Here is a 27,204-nt window from a genome sequence, read left to right as displayed (position 1 = left end):
TGAAAGAAAGCTGGGGGGCATTTCTACTAGAAATTGCATGGCTAAGTTGAATTTTGCTCTGTGTGTGAGATAAAGAGAGAAAACAAGCATTTATTTATTTATTTATTTATGACAGTATTGAAACATTTTACTAACTCAGTGCATGAAGAAACAGTAATCTTGGTAACATATATTCAGAACAGATACAGACAACTTTCAGATACATAAGACATTACACTGAGGTCACAACAGCTAATTTCTAACAATGCCTATTCTAGCACAGTAAGCTTGCCAAAAAGATGTATTCAGCAGCATTGGTGTAGTCTTTCTTCACAAATGAGAGGGGCTGGGAGGGACCTAAGCCAACGCCTGGTACTAGAAACATAGACAGAGGAACTCCAAAATTATTTAGCACATGATCTTATATTTTGTATTATTTATTTGAAACACAAGAGTAGCATTCATAATTAATATTGCAATCTGATTTCATATGGCTTTCTCTAAAGATAATGCGATTTCACAAGGCCAATGGCAAGCAAAATACTTTACCCTCCAAGGGTGGAGGCCCTTTGACTTCTTTTTTCTAACCAGTAAGGTCTTGGAACTGTGAAAAAAATGGCAGCAGTGTCTAGCCATCACCCTTTCTGTGTAAATAAAAACTAGTGAAAAACAAAAGACCTCATTTACCTGAGATTGAACAGACCAGTGAAGCAAATAAAACAATAGCATGGAAAGACAAAGAGATATTCAGAATCCAAACAACAAACCATGCTTCTCTTTGGTCTTGTTAAGTGCTCCAACACCTGCTTGAGTGCTGCAGGAGAAGTGTCAGGAGACAATGCTTCTCACATCCATACATAAGCCAAAGGTGCCTGTGTTCCATGCTGCCAGTTCAGAATGGGAAAGGAAATGGATGGGCAGAAGGAGGGGAGAATGCCTGCTCTTGAGTCTGTTCAGCATGGCTTAGGCACTCTGGGAACAGTGGAATGACTTCAGGAGTTGTCCAGAACTCATGCAAAGTACAAGAAGTTGTATGAGGCAAAACCAAGCAAAACCTTTCCAGTACCTGTGGGAGACCTTCTGTCATGCTTCTTTATTGAAAGAAAAGTAAAAGTAAAATGGGAACTAAGAGCTCACACCTAGCTGAACTCCCTGTGTCCAGGGAGGAAGGGCTGCTATGGGTGTGCAGAGCTGAAGTACAGAAGTTTTAACATAGCTGAGCTGGGAAGCTCCCAGAAAGAAAAGACGGCAAACATTATTTTCTGCTCTGTGAGCCCGCCATGAGGCCTAACAAATTCACCACAAGAGTTCTTATGACCCTCTTCAGGGTTTGAATCCAGATGTTCTCACAGATCAGGAGCTCAGCTCACAAAAACAGTATTTTTAATGCTCTGAAATAAGAGATAGCATTACCTGCTTATGGAATTTGAGCACAGGTCACACAAGATGCTGACTTAGACCAGTCATTCAGTGGCACAGCTGCTGAGGCACCTTTAGAAAGAATAATACCAAATATTGTTCCCTTATCTCTCTTCTCCCTTTCTTCTCTCTTTTTCTCATCTTGCACTTCTATGTGCACAAACTTGGACAGCAAGCTGCCAGTGAGACTGTGAAAACAAAAAACAATTGGCATTACCATTCTGCAAGGAGGACACCAGGCAGAAAATTCTGATTCTCTATCAGGAACAGTATTTTTCTAGATGTGGAAGTGAGTCCCTGAAGGGGGCTAGGGAAAGGTGAACCAGCCAGTGGTAGAGAAAGGCCAGAGCACAGCAGAATGAGGTCATTCTCTTTATTCGTTTGTTTCTAGAGTTCTCCAGCACAAGGCCAAGGAAAAAATGCGGACAGATGTGCTCCTAATTTCATCAGGGGCACACTTCTGCTGATTCTACTTACGTATTAGAGGATGCAGGCCACACAGATTAGTCTGAGCATTTCAAAAATACGGATGTCAGCATGTCAGTGTGATTGGGGCTAGAAGATTTTGCTAATAGTGACTAGATGAAGCAAAGAGCCAGCTTCTGCCTTTCAGTTTTCAGGGGTGTTTGGTTTAGTTACCTCTGTGGCAGAGCATCAAAAACAGCTGCTGCCTTTGTGACAAAAGGAGAGTTTTCAATTATTTGAGGTTTACTTAAATAGGCTCAAATTACTAGTTGCTGAATTTGCATGGGGTAAGCAGGACACACTACCTAGAAAATAATAAATTGATCAACACCGCTATGCTATACTTAACCACTGATTCAGAGATAAGGAGCGCTCCAAGTCATTAAACCATATCGGGGACTCATCCTGCTTGAAATGTAAGGTAGGGAAAAAAAAACCCACTAACATTATTTGAAAGAGTAAAATCCGCCTTTTCTTTCCTCTCAGAAACCTTTGGCAGCTTGTACTTGAATGAACACGTCTTGTTTGTAGATCCAGTCTGAAGTAAGTTGCATCTCTATCAGCTGGTTCTGACTTGTAGATCAGTCAAACTTCCTCAGTCTCCAAATTAGGTTCAGTAGAAACATATAGTTGAAGTTATCTGTGAAGAAGCAAGGACTACCATACTGAATAAGAATTGGGTGAGGAAGGGAAAATAAATATATTTCTTCTCTTTCATAATATTTTTCAGAGGTGCTGCTAAAAGGCACGGAATTCATGAGCTCACTGCCTTAACCGTGGTGCAGATTTCTTCTGCTGACCTGAAAAGATTATAAATATCTTTTAAAATGTCTTACTCATTAAATACTGAGTTATTCACCTAATCTCAGTTCCACTAAGCAAATGCATCAAAGAAGTTCCATTGAAGTAAAATGCCTAATTTAGGTACATAAGGAAGGGTCTCAGATGGATTTTTTTTCTTTCTTTCTTTCCTTTCTTTTCTTTCTTGCCTTTTTTTCCTCTTTTTTTTCTCTTTTTCTTTTCTTTTTTTCCCTTTTTTTTTTTCCTTTTCTTTTCAGTAGCAAGTGTGCATTGGCTTCCAAATCTCTTCTATACACTTAGGAAACTTTCATTGTTCCCATGATGGGGACACACAGTGCTTCTCTTAGAAGATTATGAGACTGAGATGGCATGATGCTCTCACAGAGATGCGACTACAGAGAACTAGTCAAATGCAAAAAGTCCAGGATCAGCACTTCAGATGAAAAGACACACCTGATCATGAAGCTCTGTATTCAAAATAAGTCTGTCTGTGCATTTGAGCCTGTGTATGTACTAGCAACTCAGCATCTCCAATAGAATTTGGCTTATGTTTTGCAGTTACTCAATACCTACATTGCTGTATTGATAAGCTTTACTGACCTGGGAAGGGCAATAAAGACAATGGTGAGAGATTATTTCCTCCCACTCTACTAGTATCAAGGGATGCTACACACCGTTATGATATTAATTAGCTCCTGCACAGCACTGGAGAAGCACCCTCACTTTATGTCTTTGTTGTAGGTAGAGGCTGAAACCTACATTTTACTGCTGGAGAAGCTGGGTGGGCAGAAAATTAAGTGATCTCCCCAAGGCAACACGTTAATTTACCATGATAATAGCAGGCATACTCAGGATTTCTGGATCTCCAGGGCCATGGCTAAGATTCAGGCCACCACACTCTCCCACACAGTTCAGGAAGGGGTAGGCAGGACACGGTCACCAGAATATACTAGAAACCAAATGTCTGTCATGCGAGCAGTGCTGGGAATGGGACAGCTGATTACAGTACTGGGCAGCAAGAAAAAGAATAGTTAATCAGAGCAGGCTATATACTTAGTCATGTGGGAGGTCCTCTACCAGAGCAGTGTGCACTCTCTTGTGATTTCAGCTCTGTATTGCAACTAACTGACCAAATCTGCTCTTTCATGTTAAGTGTATGGCTAATTCCCAAAGTAACATGACTCTTGTTTAGATTCTGAGGCAATTAACTTCTGAGGCAGATGACTCACTTCTTCCACAGTTCTAAATGATGTCAGCTGTTTAAGTCATGTGTGATTTACCATCCAAATGAACTCTTATTTATGCCAGTGGTGGAATTAAAACAGGATAGCTCTGCTTCCATGGGAGAACTGAGATATCCCTTCCAAGGGCAGATGTGCTCAACAACAAATGGCTAGTGTGAGCCAATCAACCAGAATACTAATAATAATTGCTAATAATTATTATTAATAATTATTAAAATATACTTAAAGAAAATGAAAGAGGCCACTGCTCACACTAAGTGAACACTCCTTCCTGCTTTGGATGGAAATGCATGTGAGGTTGTTCCTTTTCTATGCTTAATGTACAGTTGCCTTATTTAACATACATAGTACTATGGCTTATAATAAAAGTTGTGTAGTCTGCAGCTTTTTAATTGTTACATCCATTCAGAGGCATCTACTGGATGTGACTATGTACAAAAAAAGGGATGGATGAGTCTTGTGGTGGAGGGAAAGAGGCAGTCAAAAGGAACAGGAAGCAAAGGGACTCCCAGTGAGCAGAAGAGGGCAGAGGTGGGGAGGGCTGCATGGTGAATGGCAAGATTGTAAATCCCCATTGGGCAAAAGAGAAATCCTTTGCAGTACTGTTCATGCCCATCTAACAGTCTGCAACTATTACTTCTTGAACATGTCTTGCAGGGGCCCTGGTAGGTATTTGATGACTGTGTCTAGAATGCTCTCTTCTTCCTCCTCCTCTTCATCCCCACAACCAGGAGGGATTGCCTTCTTTGGGCGTGTCAGGCTCCCTTCAGCATTAGCTTCCAGTGCAGCCTGGGCCTCTGCTTCCTTTTCTTCCTTCTTCTTTATCCCATACTGCAGGGGAGAGATAGCATATTGTCAGTCACTCACTGAACAGGATGACTGATAAAGCCAGTCATCACACATGGTGCCTCATACTTTACAATATGAACATCACTGTTGATATTCTGCTTTTGCTATTTTAGACAGACACGCAAATTATCAATCCTAAGAACTACTCCCTAAGTACAGCCCAGAGGATGGACAGCTCTCAGAAGCCAACGTGGTCAGATGCTCAAATCACTCAGAAACAAGCACAGGAGAGAGTTTGGGGCTATATAGCCTTGGGCCTAGCAAAGACAATATAAGCTCTGTGTTGGTTAAGTTTTGGGCTGGTATTCTACTGGTGTTGATCCTTCATTTTCTGTTAAGAAGTCCAATGCCCAAGTCCATCATCTACAATGATTTTGAAATTCCATCGGCAGCATTTATAGTAAAGGTTTATGGATGTGGCAAAACTTCAGGAAAAAAAAGTCATCCTCAACAAATGAAAACAAACAGCACAGGCATATGACTAGCAAATTGCAGTGGAAATGAGACAATTTTAGATATTCTCAAGTAGGACATGTCCTACACAACCTCCTCCCTGTTCTCATGGTATAAGCGGGACAGAAAGACCTCTTAGTGAAATTAAACCTCTGTGAGAAACTCTATATTTACACACTTAACTCTGCACATCTGGGGATAAAGCTGACTCACACTGTCTGATGACAAACATCCTTAAGCCTACAATCAGAATGGATGCCTGAAATTTGGTACTCCCACTGAGAATGAAAGGCACACCTCTAAGACTTTACACAAGTAACCATAATCTCATGTTAAGATTTTATATTCAAAATGCTATATTTAATAGAGAAGTAAAGATATGGCTGAGTGTATCAGACTAGGGAGAGTGCTGCAGTATCTCAGCTCCCTCAGTGATTAGAAATTTCTTTCCAACTGTTAGTTTGAAGGCATGTCCGAGGAAAGCAATTTCTGCACCATCTATCCTCATCACTCCTCAGCTTTCATACATTTCAGTAATCCTTAGGTTTTGCTGCTATTTCCATAAGTGTGTTCACTTCAGCTACATTAGGGAGGCATTTGACCTTTGCAAGGAAGAGAAAAGGCATTCAGGTTTGCTGTAGTAGCTATCAGCTTCAAAATAATTGTTGTGTAAAAGCTGTTCATTTATTTATGCCTAAATTTTAATTAAAGTACTAAATAGAATTCAGATTGCTCTCAGTACATCAGAATCATAAAGTGCATAATCTGAACCTGTGCAAAGGCCAGCAAAACATTTTTCATTAATAAGCTTGAAAATAATTTTGAAAAGAAAATCAGATATGATTCAAAAACATCAAAGAATCATGTTGGTACAAAGTATTCTCTTGGAGAAAAATGACATTGCATCAAAAACAATTTTTATAAGAAAGGATCCGTTTTGAGTATTCAGTGTTATCATTTAAATTTGGTGGTATTTTGTAATGTTTTACATTAATCAAAATGTAATGCTGTGAGGATTCATAGGTGAATAAAATGGCATTTTTCAGGTTTGAAACTGCTTCGGAGGAAATAAAATTATAAAAAGGGAAATCTTAATATGAACAAAATTTTTAAAAGAAAACAAATAATTAACCAGACTTGAAAGTGTATGGTTAGAGAAGACACTGAAAGGATAACTTGCCCACCCTTCAAACTCAAGGGGTAACTTGACCTGGACCAGCATTTTTCTAGAGACCTCAGCTGGTGAATATCTCTCACCTGCTCTGGAACTTAACTGCTCTTTACAATTAAAATATTCCTCCTCTTGCCTAAACTGATTCGTTCTGGAATGCATTTTTAAAAGAAAATATCTAGAAAACTAAAAAGACACAGCTATTGTGATAATATTTATCTTTCATGTGTCTTTTTGGGCTTCATTTATTATATGTGCTAAGTTATTTCTTTTCTTCCACTACAAAGCCTAATGAGGGTCTTCCCATCATTAATTACCTCATGGAATGTTCAGTCAGGACTATATGTAGGACTGAAACAAATTCAGAACAACAGGTAGCACGAAGCTGGGAGGATTGGCTGATTCACCTGAAGGCTGTGCAGCCATGCAGCAAGGTTTGGACAGGCTGGAGAGCTGGGCAGAGAGGAACATAATGAGGTTCAACAAGAGCAACTTCAGAGTCCTGCACCTGGGAAAGAACAACAAAATGCACCAGTACAGGCTAGGAGGTGATCTGCTAGAGAGCAGTGGAGAGTTATCCATGGGACAGCAATGTGCCCCTGTGGCCAAGAAGGCCAATGGTATCTTGGGGTGCATTAGGAGAAGTGTGTCCCACAGATTGAGGGAGGTTCTCCTCTCCCCCTACTCAGCTCTGGTGAGACCTCATTTGGAGTATTGTGTCCAGTTCTGGGCTCTCCAGTTCAAGAGGGACAGGGACCTACTTGAGAGAGTCCAACAGAGGCTATGAGGATGACTAAGGGACTGGAACATCTGCCTTTACAAGGAAAGGCTAAGAAACCTGGGGCTCTTCAGTCTGGAGAAGAGACGACTGAGAGGGGATCAAATTGCTGTCTATAAATACACAAGGGCTGGGCGTCAAGAAGGTAGGGACAAGTTCTTTTCACTTGTGCCCTGTGATAGGACAAGGGGCAGTGGATTCAAACTCGAGCACAGGAAGTTCCACCCGAACATGAGGAAAGAATTCTTTACTGTAAGGGTTACAGAGCTCTGGAACAGCCTCCCCAGAGAGGTTGTGGAGTCTCCTTCTCTGGAGACTTTCAAGATTTGTCTGGATGCCTTTCTGAATGATCTGCTCTAGTTTTGGTCCTGCTCTAGCAAGGGGAGTTGGACTCAATGATCTTTGGAGATGCCTTCCAACCCCTAACACTCTGTGATTCTGTGATTCAGCTCTACAACTGCAAGAGTCCCATGTACAGAAAAAGACTGTGTGTATTTGACCTACACAAGCCTGAAGTCTTTAGACAATTTCCTTTGTCTCTCTGTGAGTGAACAGGCTCCTAGGCATATTTTTTGATTTAAGCTTCAGGTGAAGATGAAGCACTTTTCTGTCAGAAGCTTAGGAGAGTATCTGCCATTATGATGGACTGCCGTCTAGTTTTCTCTTCTTACTGATGCTACAGTATTGCATACAGGTCTTCCCATGGCAAGAGTGTTGTTGTGTGTTTATGTGGCAATGGCGATAGCCTATTTTTCTTTTCCTACCTCTATTCCCCTTAGGTGACAGAGGTTGGGATGCTGCAGAATGAGAGGTTTTTTCCTAGAGGAGATGACAGGACTGAAACCTGCAGCCCTGAATACCTTGCTCTCAGTATTTGAGATGGATGTGGCCCAGCAATGTGCACGGGCTCTTCTTACACCTCAAATAACTGATTTCACTTATGTGTGAACTTTGGCTGTGTTTTGGTTGATTGACTTGTTGGTTTTCTTGGTCTGCCTGTCCCATCAGTTCATTTATCCCTGATTTGATGTCCAAGGAGTTGCTATGGAGAGGGGGAGAGGATTAGTTCCCAGACAACTTCTGGAGAAGCCTTTTAACACATTTGAAAGGAGGACACCATCTTTGCCCTCTTTGGGAAGCAAGACTCTATAAGAGGAACAGGCATAGGTATCACATATAATTATTTTTTAAGAATACTCAGCAGAAAAAGTGTTTTCTTTTTCTTTGCAAATAAGTTAATTTATTTACTCTTGTGTGTGCAGCATCCATATTAAAACAATGTCTTACTGCATAATGGTCAGCCTCAGTGAGAGGGATTAAAGTTAATAAAGTTTCAGGAATGGCAGAAGGTTTTAGGAGTGGAGGTAATTAAATTACTTTTGAATAGCAAACACTTCCATCTTGTAATCAGAGAAGAAATCTCCAGAGCAGAAAAAAAATATCTGAGTCATGAAGGACAGCGTAGGATAAGAGGCTCCAAAATACTGATTTTAGATACCTAGAGGGCTGTCTGAAGTCACCACACTGACTCATGACTACAGGGCCCAAGGTAATACTGGATATATTGTACTCCTAAGCTTGTTAGGTCCCTTGGAAAATCTCTCCCCCAGAATCTGAATTGCAGCTTCAATTAGGAAAATCCATTTCATTTCTGTCCTTCAAAGCAGCTGAGACAGGGTAAGAAGAAATAAAAGGTAGATATTCCACACCAACAATTACAGTTTAATTGCTCATAGTTAACAGTGAAACTTTAGTTTTGCTCTATGGTCACCAGGATGGGGACAAGCTGCAGAAGGTTGCTTATGAGAACAGAGGCACTTTCCAGTGATGCAGAGCAGGTGAGCTCCTAGAAAAAGAGGGAAGTGATTTCTTCTGTTTCCAATGTCTGCATTTGTTTTTTTACAAGAAAACCTTCCCAGAAGCCACCGACAGGCAGGGATCCTGGAAAAGCACAAATGCAGTCACTTATGTAAATTAATTTATGTTACAGCTATATATCTGACAGTATAAATAAAAACATTAAATATATCTGTGTTCATCTGTGCACTTTGCAAGACCAGAACTTAAGAGTGTGTCTTGTCCTCCTTCTTGCCTCCTGCAATTTTTGCTTTGCCAAATAAAAGCCTTCCTTTTAGAAAAAGTTAGTAAAATTAATTTCCCAGGATGCTGAAGTAATTTAGATTAGACACAGCTAGTTATTTTTCATACCCTCTGTTTACTATATGTTTGGGGGTTTTAATTTTGGTTTTAGTTTGGGGTTTTTTGTTTGTGTTTGGGTTTTTTGTTTTTGTTTTCATTTTTGTTGTGTTTGTTTGTGTTTTTCTCTTTTTGGTTGGGGTTTTGTTGTTGTTGTTTTTATTTTATTTCTTATTTTATTTTATTTTTAAAGCTCTGTTCCAGTCAGCATAGGTTTGGGCTTGTGTTTCTATAAGAACCTAATGCAAGTGTTCCAGCAGTTGAGGAGTGCTTCACTGCAGGATGAGGAGTCAGCTTTGTCTTACAGTGCAAAGCATGGTGAAGATGCAGATAACTATCAAAAGAAATATTGTTTGTCCTCTCCAGGACTACTGATAACACTTAGAAATTATTATAATCCTGCATTGCTATGTTTGTGCTTGCTAGAATTCATTATTCCGTTGCCTTATTGATCACAAGCACTTCGGCAGACTGGAGGTTGAAGGGACAGTTGCATTCAACTGTAGTCTTCAATTAAATAGCAGACTAGGGGGAGAGAAAAAAGATTAAATTCTGTTTAAACAAATACAGCAGATCACAAACATTGCTTAATTATTACATAAGCAAAAAAAACCAACAAACAGAAACAAAAACCAGAAAATATTAGAAGAGAGCCAGCTAGCAGTCCCAGGTATAAAAGGTGCACTCATACCACTACTGCTGAGAATCCTGGAAGGAAAATAGTCCCCTAGACTGACATTTAGGTATGCATCTGCATTTTTTCCCAGTTTTCTATGGGACCTGTATGGGAGAGAATTCATTTCTCCTTGGTGGACAGAGAACTTAAGGAAGATTTACCCTTCCAGTCATTGCTTATAGTGATGCCACACTGAAATGCAGTAAGTTGTTTCCACACCATTCTCATAAGGTCATTCTGCCCTCAGTAACTCCCCTGGATTGATAGGATGAACTGGAAAGAACATTAAGCTCCCCAAATTTTTGTGTTTTTGTTTTTTGTTGTTGTTTTTTTTTTTCCTTCAGTAACCTACACCACTGTTTTCAATGCTGACTTTGCTGGCAGCAAAAGACAATATAATTCTGCAATAGTAAGTGCTCAGAAAAGATTAGTTAGGTGATTATCTTTAGTCCTTGCTGTGAGACTATTACATTTTTGTCATAAAATCCTTGGGGATTCTTCTGTGTGGAAAAAATCCTGCCATACTCCATTGTGGCTAGGATCTAATTAGCACACCCAGCCCAACAGTACATCTTTGGAGACCAAGGCATTACCACAAACTCAGAGCCAAGACTCAGTAAAATCCAAGGTAGCTAATGAATTTGTTTCAAACCTTTGACATGCACTTCCCTCCAAAGTACAAAAAGTACTTCTGAATCCTATTAGCCAGCAACAGAAAGAATTCACCAAAATGCTTTAAAAATTGGAAGAACACTTTTGACACCCAAAATGAGCGAGTAAGAAAGTGTGTTTATTCACATGCTGCAGCCTTTCACAGGGTCATGAAAAAATGCATTACCTTTCTCTAGCCCTTTTTTATCTGTCACACCAGCCTCTTTCTTTTTTAATTCAAGGTAGCTTTCTTGCTCCTCAGGAGGCTGTGGAAGTCCTGTTTGTAGTGAATGAAAGTTGGTAAGGGAGAATATTTGGTGCATCTTAACAATCCAACTAAATAGTACTAATGGTGTTACAATGCAAGAGGGACCCACTCAGCCTCTACAATGCTGCAGGGTTGGGTTGCTATTACAAATCTGGAGAACTGTTGTCACTTGTGAATAGCCACTGTGTAATAAAGGTCCCACCATTGCAACAGCCTGCAACAAGCTTGGGCTGGTAGCTCAAACCCGCGCTAAAGATGAGGTGCATGTTTCATCTTTCTTCCAGGTTGAATCACTGGTTGGCCTTTTCTCATCCTTTCTGTTTACTGGCTGTGGTCACAGAACAGATATTTAGCACCTTCAGTGATACGTGAGGCAGATCCCATGAAACTCATGACCCACACCATGCTAAGAGCTGTGCAGCTTCAGGGAGAGACAAAGCTTGTACGGAAGAGCTTGCTGACTCTTCTGTACATTTTCCATAGGCATACCTTTGTTTTACGGCAACAAGACAAAGAAGTTTCACTCCTACCAGCATCTATTTAAGCATCTATCTAAGAAAAGGAGCATTTTCAAGGGAGAACATTTACTATAATAATTTTCAAAGGTTCTTGAGTTATTGGTTGTGACCTGCAGTTTTTCTTGCCCTCTCCATATATGCAGGACCTCCTAGCAATTTAGAAAGGAGGCAACAGCTGAAATGGTAACCTCTTGCTGGGTAGAGGCATTAATCCTCCAGATAGTGAGTCAGAAACCCAGTTTCCTTCTCTCTCTCGGTCTGAACAAGTACTTTTTTTCCTGAACAGCAATGAATGGGATCTTCTTGCAGTGGTATGTTGGCTTTTTGTTGTGTTCATTTCAAAAAGCAGCAGCCACATGGACTCCCTTATGGGATAAGTGATACCCAGCCATGCTCATGTTACCATCCTCAAGCTAGCTAAACTAAGGCTGGGTCTCTTTTTTATATTGTCTGAGCTCTTCGGTATCACTAATGAGATATCCAGTACTCTTGTGGTGGAAAGGGGAACAGTTTAGAGTGACTTTACTGTCACACTGAAATTGAGCCTTGGATGATGTGAAGTGGCAGTGAGTGTTGGAAGGAAACACATCACTAATTGAGCCTGCACATGCATATGACCATGCACATCAAAAGCAAGCTCAGCTGATCATGCTGTTTCATGCCCCCAACCACTGTGTAGTTCCTTCCTATAATTTTCCCCTCATAAAACACCTGTGCATGCCTAACAGAGCCATGAACCAGTGGGAATGCTATAACTTCAGAAATTTCCGTATCTGCAGGCTATTAATGAACAGTCATTCTTTAAACGTAAAAAGGAATAATTACAAGAACAACTAAGAATACACCTCACTGAAGCACACATGAGCTTTTTTGGATCAGCTGGGATTTATTTTTGCTGGGAGGACAAAGCCTCAGCTAAAGCCTGAAGGCTTTAGTTTGGCTAAAGACCTTAGTTTTCCAAACTCCTGCTAAAACCTGGAACCTTTTCATGTAATAGGTTTTGCTGAGAAACAGAGAGAAAACCCTTTCAAATCTCCATGCTTGCTGCCACGAACTAAGTCCTGTGTTAATGGAATTGTCTCTTTTACTACTAGTAGAGTACTTAAAACATTACTAGCATGCACATACACACAGAAGCAGCTAACACAAATGCAGTGAGGAAAACAGAAACTCTGATACTGGTGTAAGGAGTATTGCTGTCTCTGAGAAGCACTACAAGAAAAGGGCTCTCTCTGTGCAAAACAGAGAAGCCAGCAACTAACTCAGCCCAACCTGCAGCCAGGGCAGGATAAGCAAAAACGACAAGTAGAAATTATGATCTGACCTGGTTGAGCTGCAGAACTGAAAGGACACACTGTGTCATGCCCACTGATGGGTAGCTCCTGTCACCACATCAACAAGTCAAGCCACTATATTACCCTGTGATTACCTTCCAGACCTTAGCAGATGCTGAGATGTGTGTTGTGTTTGAATTCTGACACTTGTTGCATTTGATTTGCAGGATTTCTGCCAAAAGGGTTTGTAGAGCATGGGAGGCTAGGAAATTTGCATGTTGGCAAAACACTTGTGTGTGGATTTTTAAGCTTCTAATTCTGGATTTCTTGCAAGCAGAGTGGAAAACGAAGTGTGCATTTCCTCACTGGTAGAAAATTTCCCTGTTATTTATATGTTCATACAATCTGGGCATCCTTACTGGTAACAGCTTGCCAGTCACCCAATAACCTTCGCAGGTTCCTCAGTTCCAGTTCCTGCTCATTTGTTTTAGTTTTTCCCCTAAGAACAAAACCAGCCTCTCCCACGGGTGTGCAAGGATTAAAAATCAGGAGCCTTAGAGACACACAGTCTGAATCTCTGAAGCCAGGACAGCTCACTGACAGCATGATCATAGCTGGTTCTAAAAGCAATTGTTTGCTCTCTGGATAACTAATCAGTATCCCATCACTCACCACCTTCTCAGGGCAGAACAGCAAGCCTGAGGACACCGTGTAATTTTTCAGTAACATCACATGGAAATGTTACTTGCCTGTCATTTCAGGCTTGTGTTTGGAAAATGGGCGCTACCTTCATCAGCCTGTATCAGAGCAGGTGTGGGGCTGCCAAGAGAAGGTGCCAGTTCTGCTGGTGGAGGGACAGGAGTGCTGCAAATTATGAAAAACAAAGGAAACCGGGAGCTGCTTTGTTTCAATAAATTTATTTATAAAATATTCACACTTTCCCCTTTGTGGCTTTTCCTGCTGGGTTATCATCTGGAAAGTATATACAAAACAAAAAGCAAAAACTCCAGGCTATACAGAAATTACCCTCTGCATGATGTTTTAAAAACGTAGAGCGTTTCTACATCATAAAGGACAAAGCCTGGGAAGTCACACTGCATTGGGTTTACTGCATTGGGTGCTGTGAACAGTGTTCTGCAGGGATGGCCTCTGTAAGCAGTGGCCAGGGCCTGTCCTGTGCCAGACACAGCCAGTTCCAGATCCAGAGAGAAACAGAGACTGCAAACTGGTAGTTGGTTTAAGGCCATGATCAAGAAGAACTCAGCTCATTATTTAGCAAGATGTTCTCCCATTTGGAGCATTCCACCCCACAAAGGCTTCTCAAAAAATATGGTAATATAAGAGGCTCCTCAAGAGCACCTTGCTCAATTTGATAACTTCAGGTTAAGCAGCTTTTACAGTCACTGGGGAGAGACAAACACTGTGGACAGCAATACATCCTGTGCCAGGACAGGGATATAGGACATCATCCTTTGAGGTAAGCATTCCTCCCTATTGTGTACTGAGGAAGAACTGACCACCAGCTCAGGTGAAGACAACAAACACTTCGATAGCCAAAGCCTGATAAGGTGTACCCAGTTCATTAACCTGGTTATCCCTAAAATGATAGCAAAATATTCCTAGGACTTCTTCCTCAGCTGAATTTATTTCCTCTTACTCTGAACTCTGCAGGTGCCTGTTGTGAAGTTCTTCAATTTATTTTTTTTAAAATAGATGCTTAATGACGTGTTCTCATTCTGACTGATTCACTAAAATTAGAAAGCAGCCAGGTTCCTCTTCCTTTTCCTCCCTCTCTCTCTCTCAAACTCTCTTCCCTTAGGTATAATCAATTCCTTCTGCAGAAATGGAAACAGTCTGGAAATACATGTGGGTTCTGCTAATGAAATCTGGCAATACTTGTGGCATTCACCATAGCAAGTCTCAACTAGTTCCAACGTATATTATGTCACAAAATATCATTTCATAGCTAACAGCCAGCACAAAGAAAAAGAGTCTTTTAAAATGAAGGTCAAAATACCTTTATTTAGTGCTGAGTGAATATGCTTCTTGGCTTACTCACAGATGGAATCATTTTAGATACAACTTCAGTATAGTCTTCCTGCAATTCTCATTTCTTTACAACAAGATTATTTGTTGCATGCCAGATCTTAGCTCTTTTTAAATGTGAGGCCTATCCCTCTGAGAAACTAGAGCACAGCTTCAATAGGTCCTGTTCTTGCCCTCTTTGGGAAAAGGAAGATATGTGTCAGATAATATAGAAGGCTCTACAGAGTTAATGCCTTTCCAGTCAGGATAATAATGGGGGAAATGTGAAGCAGGAATAGAGGAGCTCTTAAAACGCCAACTCTGATATCCCACCTCACTTACTATTTCTGTTCCCCTCAGTGACCTGTGGACCTTTTTCAGTGATGTTGCTAAGCTGGAGAGTTCCTGCACGGAAAAGTTCAGGGAAGAAGTTTTGTTTTTTTTTCTCTGCACATCCTGAGCCACAGTGCAGTAGGATCATCTCGCAACAGCTCTTTTGTTTGAATACTTGCTGGTCACCACCACATTCCTGCAATATGAGGCCCTCCCAGACTGACATATTGAAGGGAGCTAAGTGGATCATAAGTTTTGAATGGTTGCAGGGTATTTAAATCTCATTGGCAGGTCAGAGTTCTGGAGAACATCTTCAGTTTCTGGAGAGAGTTAAGATTTTGCTACAAGAATTAGGTTTCATCAGACATCACTTTATTTTATCATTTTTTTATCACTGTCTGAAGAAATTATGCCAGTAGCTGTGTGTTGGGACCATCTGTGAAACTGGACACTGTATGTTTCTTGCATCAGAGATGTGGAAATAGCAGGCAGGGAAACAAGGCTGGAAGAGAAAGAAGCCTTGGGCAGAGTGCTTGTAGTTGGTCAGGTGCAGAAGGACAGAGCACAATGCTGTGTAAATATCTCATCCCCATAGTAAGTTTCTGGTATGTTATTTAATAAATTTCTATCTATTTCTAGAAAAAATACAGTGACTTTGTTTGTCATCCAGCCAATACTTTCAACTTTCCACAGCCCTCTCCCAGTACCTCAAGCTCTTCCCAGCCCAGACACTCCTCTAGCAATTGCATCATTCACTGCAGAAGATCAAACTCATAACACAGTCTTCTGCTGGGCTTTGAGCAGAATAGTTGTGCTGTGGCTCGAACAATGGACCCTATTCAGGATCTGGCCTTTTGTCTTTCCAGCATGACAAAAAGCCCATCACCTAGAGACAGGATGAATCAGGATTAATTTTGAGGTAGAAAATACAGATTGGTAAAGTGATACAGTGTGGTAGAGTGACTTCTGTGCCCACCATCAGGGAAACTGCTTTTGGTTTTGAGTTTGTTCCTGAAGAAACTGAAACAGATTTTGGGCAAAACTTCCAATAAGGATGATGAAAAATGCTAGGAGTTCTCATCCTAGATTAAGAATGTGCTATGCTCAGTGTGAGCCAGATGGAGAGAACAGAGGAAAGAGGAGGGGAAAGACACAGTCAGCAGTACTAACAGCCCTGATCTGCTCTCTTATTTACATGTAGTAGAGATGAGTCACATCCTGGATTATAAGAAAAAGAAAGAAAATTAAAACTCAAAGCAATATTAGTAGCACAAATGCAATGGTACAACAGTACGGTAAACTGCATTAGATCAAGGGTCCAGTTAGCCAGCTAGAAGTTGATGCTTTGAGAAGGATTGTAAGAAATAGCATAATATTAAGAAATCCTGCCTCTAGCATAAACTACGTTCAGTCATCACCATTTTAGTGATATCATGAAACCATGCTTGCATTTGGGCTCTCACATTTAGCTCTTCTGCACAAATGGATGTAATGTTTCTTCTCTTTTAATCCTGTTATATTTTTGCATTTTCAGTTCTGTTGAAAGACTTCAGCTTCCATGTGACAGCATCACACCCTGGGTGCTCTTTCAATTACAGCTGGAGAATAAATTATTGCATTAAGATTAACTTCCAGAGAGCATGGCAGAGACAGTGCAGCCTGTTTCAATGTTTTGTCACCCTCAAAGTAAAGACTTTTTTTTCCTCACATTTAGATGAAACTTCCTGTGTTGCAGTTTGTGCCTGTTGCCCCTTGTTCTGTCACTGGACACCAGTAAAACGAGTCTGGCCCCATCGTCTTGTCAGCCACCCTTTAGATACTTATAAGTGTTGATTAAAACCCTCCTTGGTCTTCTCTTTTCCAGGTTAAACTGACCCAGGTCTCTCAGCCTTTCCTCATGTCCTGGTTTGAGCCCGGATGAAGCCAAGTTTCTTTTTACTGATGTTTTTTCTTGCAGTGACCTCTCTTCTAAGCAGCACACTTGCTGAAATTAACCGCAAGTTTTCCAGCTAGTGGACTGATCATGCCCACATGTTTACAGTTACTGCTGAGAGACCAAGGACACTTTGCTCTTCTCGGATCTGCTGCTTCAGACCCTAATGGAGCAGAAAAGTCATATGTACAGCCCTCCCACTGGAAGGAGCAGACTAGACAGATGGAAAAATTGATCAAATTATTCCATCCCATATATACATAACATTCAGTATAAATTTGGGGATCAATGAAGTGACTTTCCTTCCTCCTTTCTGTCCATTGCCAGCATCCAGGCAGGACTCCATCCATCCATCACCACTGATCCCCAGGCCCATGCATCCCTGACCCTAATCACTCTGCCCTCAGCTCCTGTCTGCTCTGCCACTCTCTCTGGCAGCTCCAGGACATTTCAGGACTGTTCACAGCTCAGGAGATGCAGGGGGAGTTGCTGCAGGGGGAGGCAATAGGGTTTTGCACATTCCTGGACATACTTGTATATATTTGCACACATTTTCTTTTATCACTATTATTTCAGTAAAGCTGTCTAGTTTTATTTTCCATCTGGAAAGTCTCTCTCATTGTCTCTCTCCTTTCTCTAGCTGAGTGGGAGCGGCACGGGATCGAGAGCATTGTTGTTACTTGTTTAATTGCCGATCCTGATTTAAACTGTGACACCTCATAAGAGAGATGTTCCAGTTCCCTAAACATTTTCATGGCCCTCTGCTGGACTCTCTCCAGTAGGTCTTTGTGTTGGGGAGCCCAAAACTGGAAACAGTATTCCAGATCTGTCCTCGCCAGGGCAGAGTAGAGGGGCAGGAGAACACCATTCAACCTACTAGACACACTGTGCTTGATGCACCCCAGGATACCATTGGCCTTCCTGGCAACAAAGGAACATTGCTAGCTCATGGTTAACTTGTTGTCTACCAGGCCTCCCAGGTCCTTCTCCACAGAGCTGTTTTCCAGCAGGTCAGCCCCTAACCTGTACTAGTGCATGGGGTAATTCCTCTCTAGATGCAGTACCCTACAATTGCCCTTGTTGAACTTCACTAAGTTCCTCTCTGCCCAAGTCTCTAACCTGTCCAGGTCTCACTAAAAGGCAGCACAGCCCTCTGGAGTGTCAGCCACCCCTCACAGTTTTGTATCATCAGAAAACTTGCTGAATGTACACTATCCCTTCATTTAGGTCATTGAGGAACATATTGAACGAGAGTAGATTCAGTAGATTCCTGGGGAACACCACTATCTACAGGTTTCCAACTAGACTCTGCACTGCTGATCACAGCCCTCTGAACTCTGCCACTCAGCTAGTTCTCAATCTACCCCACTGTCATAACTCTTCTAACCCAACTTCCTCTGCTTACCTATGGAAGACAGTGTCAAAACTTTGCTGAAGTCAAGGTAGATAATATCCACTGCTTTCCCCTCATCTACCCAGCCAGTCATAGAAGATTATCAGATTGGTCAAACATAATTTCCCTTTGGCAAGTCCATACTGACCACTCCTGATAACCTGGTTTTCCCCCACATACTTAGGGATGACATCCAGAATGAGGTGTTCCATAACCTTTCTAGGTATGGAGGTGAGGCAGACTGGCCTGTAGTTTTCTGGGTCCTCTTTCTTGCCCTTTTTGAAGACTAGAGTGACACTGGCTTTTCTCCAGTCCTTGGGCACCTCTCCTGTTCTCCAGAACTTTTCAGAGATGATGAAGAGTGGCTTAGGAATAAATCTGCCAGCTCCCTCACCATTCATGGGTGCATCCCAACAGGACCCATGGATCTGTGGGTGTCCAGTTTGCCTACATGATCTAAAGTCTGATCCTCTTTGACTAAGGGAAGAATCTTCCTTTATCTAGACTTTCTCTTCTGTTGCCAGGGTCTGAGATTTCTGAGGGCCCACCTTAGCAGTAAAGACTGAAGCAACAAAGGCATTCAGTTAACTCCTTCTCTGTATCCTCCATCACCAGGGCACCTACCTTATTCCACAGCAGGCCCACATTTTGCCTTGTCTTCTTTTTACTGCTTCAAGAAACCTTCTTGTTGTTTTTGACATCCCTTGCTGGAGTTCATTCCAAGTGGACCTTAGACTTGCTCATTGCATCCCTGCATAATCTGACAACATTTGTATATCTCTCCCAAGTGCCCAGTCCTTTTTTACACATTCTGTAAACTTTTTTCTTCCATTTGAGTTTTTTTAGCAGCTCCTTGCAAATCCATGCAGGTCTTATGCCTCCTTTGCTTGATTTCTTACTCATGGGAATACACTGATCTTGATCTGGGAGGAACTGATGCTTGAAAACTGACAAGCTCGCTTGGACCCCTCTACCCACAGAAGCCCTAGCCTGTAGGATTCCTCCAAGTAGGCCTTTGAAGAGGCCGAAGTTAGCTCTTGAAGTCTAGCATTGTAATCCTACTTATTGCCCTGCTTCTTCCACACAGGATCCTAAACTCCACCATCTCATTTGGCTTCTGTGTCTACTTTCTAGGCAAAATTGAAATGTGCTATGAATACTTTTCCAGTGTGTGCATGTCATGACTACTAGTGATTTACAACTGGCAAAAAAAAAAGCTTAGAAATGTTTCAGCTCTTCATTATGTTTTGGAAATGTATAATTATAAAATAAAACAAGAGATGTTGATACTTCATGAAATACTTACCATATAAACATAAAATATATCTATGCTGTATTTTACATGCTGGTCTTCATGACCGAGTTAAACACCATTGTCATAATGAGATTTTACTGAGATTACTTACACTGGTCCGAAGACACAGGGCAAAACTGACTCTCTAATTTGCCATTCCATGTATATACCAGAGGTACTTCTTTCTAATTGCTACGCTTACCCCTTTCTAATTTGACCCTATCCGTGCCCTTTATCACTTTACATTTTATAAGTCTTAAAGGCACCGGGGATAATTTTATTTATTAGTTTATGTCCTCTGATAATAACACAAAGTTACATTTATTAACACAAGATTGTGTTTTCAACTGGGATTTCAAGCTAACTTAATGCACCTAAAAAGATCAATCCATCCCAAGAAACAGTAATGAAAGATTCTCACTGATTTCTCTCAGCAGGGGATCAGGCTTGGGACTACCTTATTTCTTCTTCTCATCTCCATTAAACTGAATAGATATTACAAATATTACTCAGCTAATCATTTCAGAGCATGTGCAAAAGGTAGTCTGTTTTGCCTAGTCTGCTAGGTCTAAAGTACACAAATACTTTGCTTTTCTCCACACCACATGAATAGTCTCAGTCAGATTTCCTTCCTTCTCTCAGTATTGGAAAGCGGGTGGGATTACCTTCTCATGCTGAAAAGCCACCCAGTTAAGCAGATACTAGAATTCAAAGAACACAGATTTTTTTTTTCAGCCTTGCCACTAAATTGATGGTACCACTTAACCTAATTGGCCTTCTTGTTCTTTGTCTTTTTTCTATTGTCCCGAGTTCTTTACAATCAACCATTTAGACATTTATCTTGTACCACAGAAGTCAATGGAAGTTTTGCTACTGGCTTTAACAAAAACTCAAAAAGCATGATATTTTTGCTGCTTTGGAAGAAACTCTCCACGTTTTGATAATTTTCTCCCTCACTGAAATGGTTATTTAGTTATTGAAAAAAAAAAACAACACAAAAAAGCAAACAAAAACACACACATAAAAAAACCCCAAAATGAAAAAACCCCACAAACCCAACACCAACAATAAACAAAACCAAAACAAGCTGTACTACATGAAAAATAGTTCCAAACACAGGCTGAATTGATCTTTTTCACTAAAATTAAAACACTTAACTTCCACTTGCTCTCAACGAGTCCTTGCTTGTAGAGCTATTTCAATCTAAAGAAAAGTATTTCCTGACACAGGGCTGTTACAACAGGACAGAAACACTCTGTTCTTCTCTTACTAGATGAAATCTCTTTCAAACTAATGTATTTTCTTCAAAAGTCTTCAGCATAAGTGTTTTCAGCAACATTTTCTTCTCTGGCAATCTGTTGATGGGTCTTTCAGAGCTACCCACAGCATACATTCTTTTTCCCTAACAGTGATTTTTCTTCAGGTCTACAATGCTCCACTGAGCAAATCAGAGATTTATTTGAGGCAGTCAGTAGAGATTTGTCTAAATTTCATCCTGTCACTTTTCTTCTGGGACAAGGGAAGAATTTGGTCCGGGGGGATTGCAAGCTTCTACTCCTCTCCCTGTCCTCACTCCTGCCAGGAAAGGGGAAAGAAAGCAACTTGAAATCCATGCAGATTTCAGATTACTTGGTGATTCAATTCTGGCAGCATCAATGGCTTAGGAGTAGCTAAGTGAAGTGGAGTCATTAGCAAGCAGGGCTGTGCTCCTACCCTAATATCATCCAGAGGACAATTAATTTTTCCATGGTTTGAAGTACAGCTATAGGAAACTTTATGTCTCAGGATTTTAAGGCTGAGAGATATCACCAGAGCCTCTGTCTGTTGTGTTTAAGCTCTGCCAATAGCACTTGACTCCTGCACCATGCAGAAATCAGCAGCTGATGTCAGACACAAGTCTGCTGTCCAGAAAGGTGCTGAGGACTGAGAGTGACCAGCAGCTGCACAACTGCCCTCAGGAACAGCTGGCAAAGATTTACCACCATTTGCACACACAGCTAAGTTCCTCCTTTATGGAGGGAATACCTTTAAATCTTGGCTTGACTTTTGCATTTTGCTCTTTTAACTTCTGTAAGTTAATGCCACAAGTTAAGTAAAATTTAAGTTACGACTTAAAGAGTCAAAGGACAGAAAAACCACTATTAACTTCATTTCATATACACTGAATGTTTTTAATAATGTAAGAAGATATTACATTATCAGGTTCTGACATCTTCTTATAAGTTGACATTTAGTGATGCTGTTTCAAGAAGGAAAATCCACCTACAGACTGTGTGAAAAGCAGTCATGGAGCAGAGAGGCTGACACGTTGGATCAGATAAACCGTAACAACCATCCCATGCACATGTACACAAAAAAAAAGCAAGTTTAACTATCAACACAGAAAGCACTGCAAAGCTTCCTCCTTGTGAGTATGTGCAATATGCATGGCAAAACAACCACTTTCCCAAAGAATACTTTCATTGATTCAGAACAAATAATCAGAGCATACCACCTCTTACAGAGCCAAAAGAAAAGGAAAATCATCCTTTAGTAGAAAAGATGAAAAACGTTGTGATTAGCATAATAATATCATCATTCCTGTATTAATCTGTAAATTTGCATTTAAACAAGTTAAATACTCTAGGAAATTTCCCTGCAGTTTAAGAGTTCTAAATAAAACAGGTAGTTACTTGAAGTTGTAGCTAATATTTTTTGTGCTTTGTTAAGTGGAAAAAGAAAATCCATGCATTTATTATGTTGTTTAAGCTTATAATCAAATGCCTACTGTGACTTTGCATGAATTTGGTTTTTTTTTTATTATTATTTTTTGTTCTTGAGTTGGGAGGCAAAGAGTGGTGTGGAATCCAATATCGGTAAGGGATGTAGACTCAAAAGATTTCTTTTACTTGTTCTTGCTATCTTGCTATGCTCTGAATTGTCTTCACATTGGGATGGCTCCTCAAATGAATAACGTAGGAAGCATGACAAATTTGAGCTCTGCTGTCATCATTAGCACAGCAATCTATAGCAGAATCATTAACAACACTTCTCTACCTCAGCATATTTTTTTCCTAGTTGCAGCATCATCTTCCTAAAATGTTCTGCCTCCCAGCTAAAGGCAATTGGCCAAGTAAAGGAACCAGACAAGGATCTGAAGTATCATAAACCAATTTCTTTAGTAGAATAAAAGAAGCCATGCACCATCTGTGACCTGTCATATACCTAGCCCACATCACATCACCTCTTTGCATCTGCTTTTCCTTTCACTTCCTTTCACCATCTGTCTAGCAGTGTCGTCAGGTCAGGGATAATCCTGACACCAAGTGCATGCTGCCTTTCCCATGTGGAGCTGTGGAGACCAAACAAACCATCTTACAGTCCTAACTCGGGCATTTGCTGAAAACTGAAGCCAGGCTGATTCTTGAGACTGAGATCCTCTTCTCCAGCCTGCACTGCAGGTGAATTTACCCCTATTCTTACATGTTACTTCACCTTTACCTTGTCATGAAAGAGTTGCCCATAATTTCTGTTTCAGAAAGCATGAGGCTGCTTACTACAATGGTATTTACTGTATTATGCAGATCATAAAGCAGCTGCAACTCCTGAATTTTCCCAAGCACGACCCACAACTACAAATTAAGTTCTTGTTTTTGAGTTTTGCTTTTGTAGACCAGGATTCATCACAAGTTCTAGCCACTGTGATCAGGACTACACTGCACCTAGTTCTGGAGGTTTTTACACAAGGGGAACTGCACTTAAGAGCATGTTCACTAGAAACTACATAGTTTACCCAATCTACAAATTAGTCTGTTTCTACAGCCATCCTGTTGTGCAGTGTCCACTTTCATTCTTCATTCATAATTTGAAGTTGTTCAATTTACCCTTGAGTCCAGTAAAGCCAGAGAGACCTGGCATTTTGCCGCAAGACCCAGGTGCTTTAATAACTTTTTCTCCACTTAGCCAACACTTCAGAGCTTTCAGGTTTGACTTTCATTAGAGGATTGTGACATTTTTAGTATCTTTTAAGCAACTGCCTTACCTCCCAATCATGAAGCTCTGATTACAACAGACCAGGGGAACTGTGCAATGCTGTTGCAGGATAACTGCACCAGGAAGACCCAGAGTTTTGTCCTGTGGGGCTCCTATCAAACTCGTTCAGAGCTCTGCTTACCTAGTGTTGAAGCTTTGTACCTTTTATTTCAGGTTTCTTTGGCAGAATCGTGTACAAACTTACACGTGCGCAACAGTGCAGGGCTTACCATGTTGTTTCTGACTCTTCAATGAGCAAATGCCAAGAAATTATCCTAAAAAAGCCGTTATATTTTATGTTAAAAGCTTGCAGGGTGTGTGTGTAAGATATGAGATTTCATGCTGTTTGGTGCTACCAGGACAAAGCTCCTTTAGTAGTCTCTCTGCACCTGAATTACCCCCACCTTCAGTAAAGCAATAGCTGATACCTCATCTCTATTTGACATCTGACTTAAGATAAATTGATGAACTCTTATAGTTTTTTAACCAAAAACTGAAATTCCTTTCTAAACTACTTCAGTCTGCAAGACAAAAACAGTCCAAGTCAGTCAAATAGATTATTTTACTAAGCCTGAAGTATACTTTAATAATTTATTGGTATCCTTACTAAAAACAGATGACAAATCACAGACATTCTTTCATAGACTTACTGGAGTTATGCTGTTGCTCTTACTCAAACTGCTTTGTGGTTAAGACACTTGCCACAATCTGTGTTGTAGAAAGAGGCAGGAAGGAGCTTTGAACTACCATCTCCTGCCAGGATTTCAAATATTATCTCTGCCTGTCTAAAGAATACATATGAACAATACAAGAAAAACACAAGGGGTGCCCAGACCACTGGGACTGGACAAAAAGATGTCTCATAACTGCTCAAGTGGTAAGACTTCTTAAAAAATAGAATGCTATTTTAGCAAAACCTTTCACTGAGTAAGTTTTATCAAGGGCATGGTTTCATAATTGTGTTAAGCAGATTTGAATTATTTTAATGTGTTCAGACTCTATGTTGCTGTGGGATATTTGCTCTTATTACCTGTCGTGTGGTACCTTTAACATTCATGTGTGCATGTGGATCACTAAATTGGAGACAGAAAGGTTTTAGATAAGTCAGTTCCCAGTTCTGACACAGTGTAGGAATGCTGAATTTGAGGTAAAGCACTCTGCCTTCTCTGTTTCACATAATGCCTCTCTAAGTGCTTTCAGTAATCAGAAATCCCAGGTTTGCTCTTGAGAAGTTGCTGTATTTTGCAGGGAGAAGTTGCTTTTTTGGAAACTGAGGACCAGTCAGTGGTAGGAAAAGAGCACAGTCTTGTTGGTTTGTTTTAAAATCTGTTTTTGCATTTGTGAGGCAAGCAGAGATGAAAAGCAGTGCTGGTAATATGAACTGACTATTTTATGTTAACAGCACAAGTGAACAGCCAGAAGGTGGAAAAGAAAAATCAATACAAACGTTGGTGTGTTGAGCACTTCCATGATCGGTCACCTCTTTTGCCCCATCACTGGGATTGCTTTTGCCAACCAAATCCACTCAGAGATTGTTGCCAAAAATGCTGGTGAACAGTCCTGAGACTCCAGCCTCTGGAAGGGCCTGCAGGGTGCGGAGTGTCTTTTACACAGGCTCTAATGTGACATACAGGAGTGCGAGGCAGACTATGACTGGCATAAGTGACAGCCGTTCTCCTTGGCATTCACTGAGCCTGTCAAATGAGATTGAGTGCTAAATCTCTGAGAAATGGAAGCTGAAACAAGGGACTGCACATACCTGTCAAGGGAAGAGCCTATAGAGCAGATCTGAGACAGAGTCCTGCTTCTTTCCTCAGAGTGTCAGATGACCTGCAGGAGCAGGGATATCCCTATCTCTGGGCATAGCTCGGCAGTTTCTCATTTGAGAGTCTCCCACTACCTGTTTAAAGTGAAGCCCTGAAGAACCCCTTCCCTCCCTTCACCTCCAAATCCACACTTAAAGCATTTGGTAGCACAGGATTAGCTTAAACCACTCACCAAACACCCAATCTGATTGACAGAAGATCAGCTAACCAGTGCTATTTTTTTTTTTCTGTTTGTAATCACCCTTTCCTAGCAAAGCTCTTGGAGGAGGATGAGACTTTTTCACCATATGTTGAAATTTTAAACCAGCACATTATTTTCCTTTACAACAGGTAGAACATACATCCTCAACCTAGACCCACAATGAAAACCATTGGTTTTGAGGTGATACGACCATTTTCCAAACACCTTTAGAGAGACGGGTCTACAATCATCTCACTCACCAAGTCAGACTTCCTCAGCAAGAATTCAACATAAAGCCTCCTTTGCAGCTCTCATATTGACTTGTGGTCCTCAACTCCTCCTCTGGAATCTGTCTCCTTTCTCAAGACATAGGAGAAAGGCAAATAAAGAGTGGAAGCACACATAAAAACTGAGAGTCTGTTTCAAGAGCATATACAGGTTGTCAGCTCTTTTATCGCAGGAGACAACATAGTTTAGAGTAACAACTGGCTGTCTAAGTTAGAAAGGACATCTTCTCAAGGGCTGGAAGTCCAGCTGGCACATGTATAGAAGGCATTGGTGTTGTACTTCCTGACTTAAAAAGCACTGTGAAACTTTTAGGAGTTAACTCAAGTGGGTCTGTTTCTGTTAAATAGCATTAGACTGACAAGGCCCTGCGTGAAGTCAGGGAACTGTTCTCTCAGATTTCCAGAAGGCTCTGTATCACGTCCAAGGCTTTGTGGAGATCTGAGCATGCCTCAAAAACATCTTTCTCTGTTTCCACTTTGAATTTTCTCATTCATCTCCATCAAAACTACCCAAGAACAAAAGCACTGTAGACAAGAGTTGTTGCAGTAGCAGCAAAGAGGTATGAATGGAGAACATTCCATAAACTCCCAGCCCTAATTCCAGATCAAAATTCAGCTAAACTCAAGCCACAGTTTTAAATTCCCACTTGGAGCTAAAAACTCACATTATATGAAACTATCTTGAAGTGGGCAGAGGCAGAAGTCTTCCTTGTTATTCAACTAGAGATTGACTGTAGAATGCAGAGGTGCTGCCCTTCACCTCACTGAAAGCAGTTTACTAGCTTCTTCCCTTCTAAACACACCCAATAACTGCTGCAAATTATGGTGCATGCAAATCTGTAATTACAGCACCAGGAAATGTAAAGATTGCAAGCAAAAATTTTCTATGCAGATATACAGCTGGACCAAGCACATGATGAAGCTGAACCTCTGCTTCTCTGCAATACTATTTTGCCAATTTGCCTTTGCTGGCCAGGTTTGTAGTTTAAACTGGTATGTTCTGCCTACAGCATCTTCAATGGTACAAGCCACTCATTAGGGAGAGGAAAGAAATACTTTCAGCACCACCCACCAGTCAACAACCAGGGGTTCATCAGAAACATCAGAATGTGTCAAAACATTCTAGGGATTTTCAAGAGAGGAATACTTGGATGTCTCTATACCTAAAACTCCTTGGCA

General features: G+C 40.9%; 1 protein-coding gene across 2 annotated transcripts in view; it reads right to left on the bottom strand.

The window, feature by feature from the left end:
• Positions 1 to 89: 89 nt before the first annotated feature.
• Positions 90 to 27,204, bottom strand: part of CPLX1 (complexin 1) — a 108,085-nt gene continuing 80,970 nt past the window's right edge. Inside the window, exons 4-5 of one of the 2 annotated variants that reach the window (XR_007891870.1) lie at positions 2,309 to 4,739; positions 90 to 1,586 (exon numbers count right to left, since the gene is read on the bottom strand). Coding sequence is in view for 1 of the 2 variants with exons in the window: in XM_051643387.1 (XP_051499347.1) it covers positions 4,542 to 4,739 (198 nt within the window). In the remaining variant the exon portion in view is untranslated. Of the gene's footprint in view, positions 4,740 to 27,204 lie in introns of both variants that reach the window. The other variant, XM_051643387.1, reaches the window with a different exon arrangement.

The sequence above is a fragment of the Apus apus genome, chromosome Z (genome assembly GCF_020740795.1).
Source record: "Apus apus isolate bApuApu2 chromosome Z, bApuApu2.pri.cur, whole genome shotgun sequence".
Lineage (NCBI taxonomy): Eukaryota > Metazoa > Chordata > Aves > Apodiformes > Apodidae > Apus > Apus apus.
This window is presented reverse-complemented; position numbering and strand designations above follow the sequence as displayed.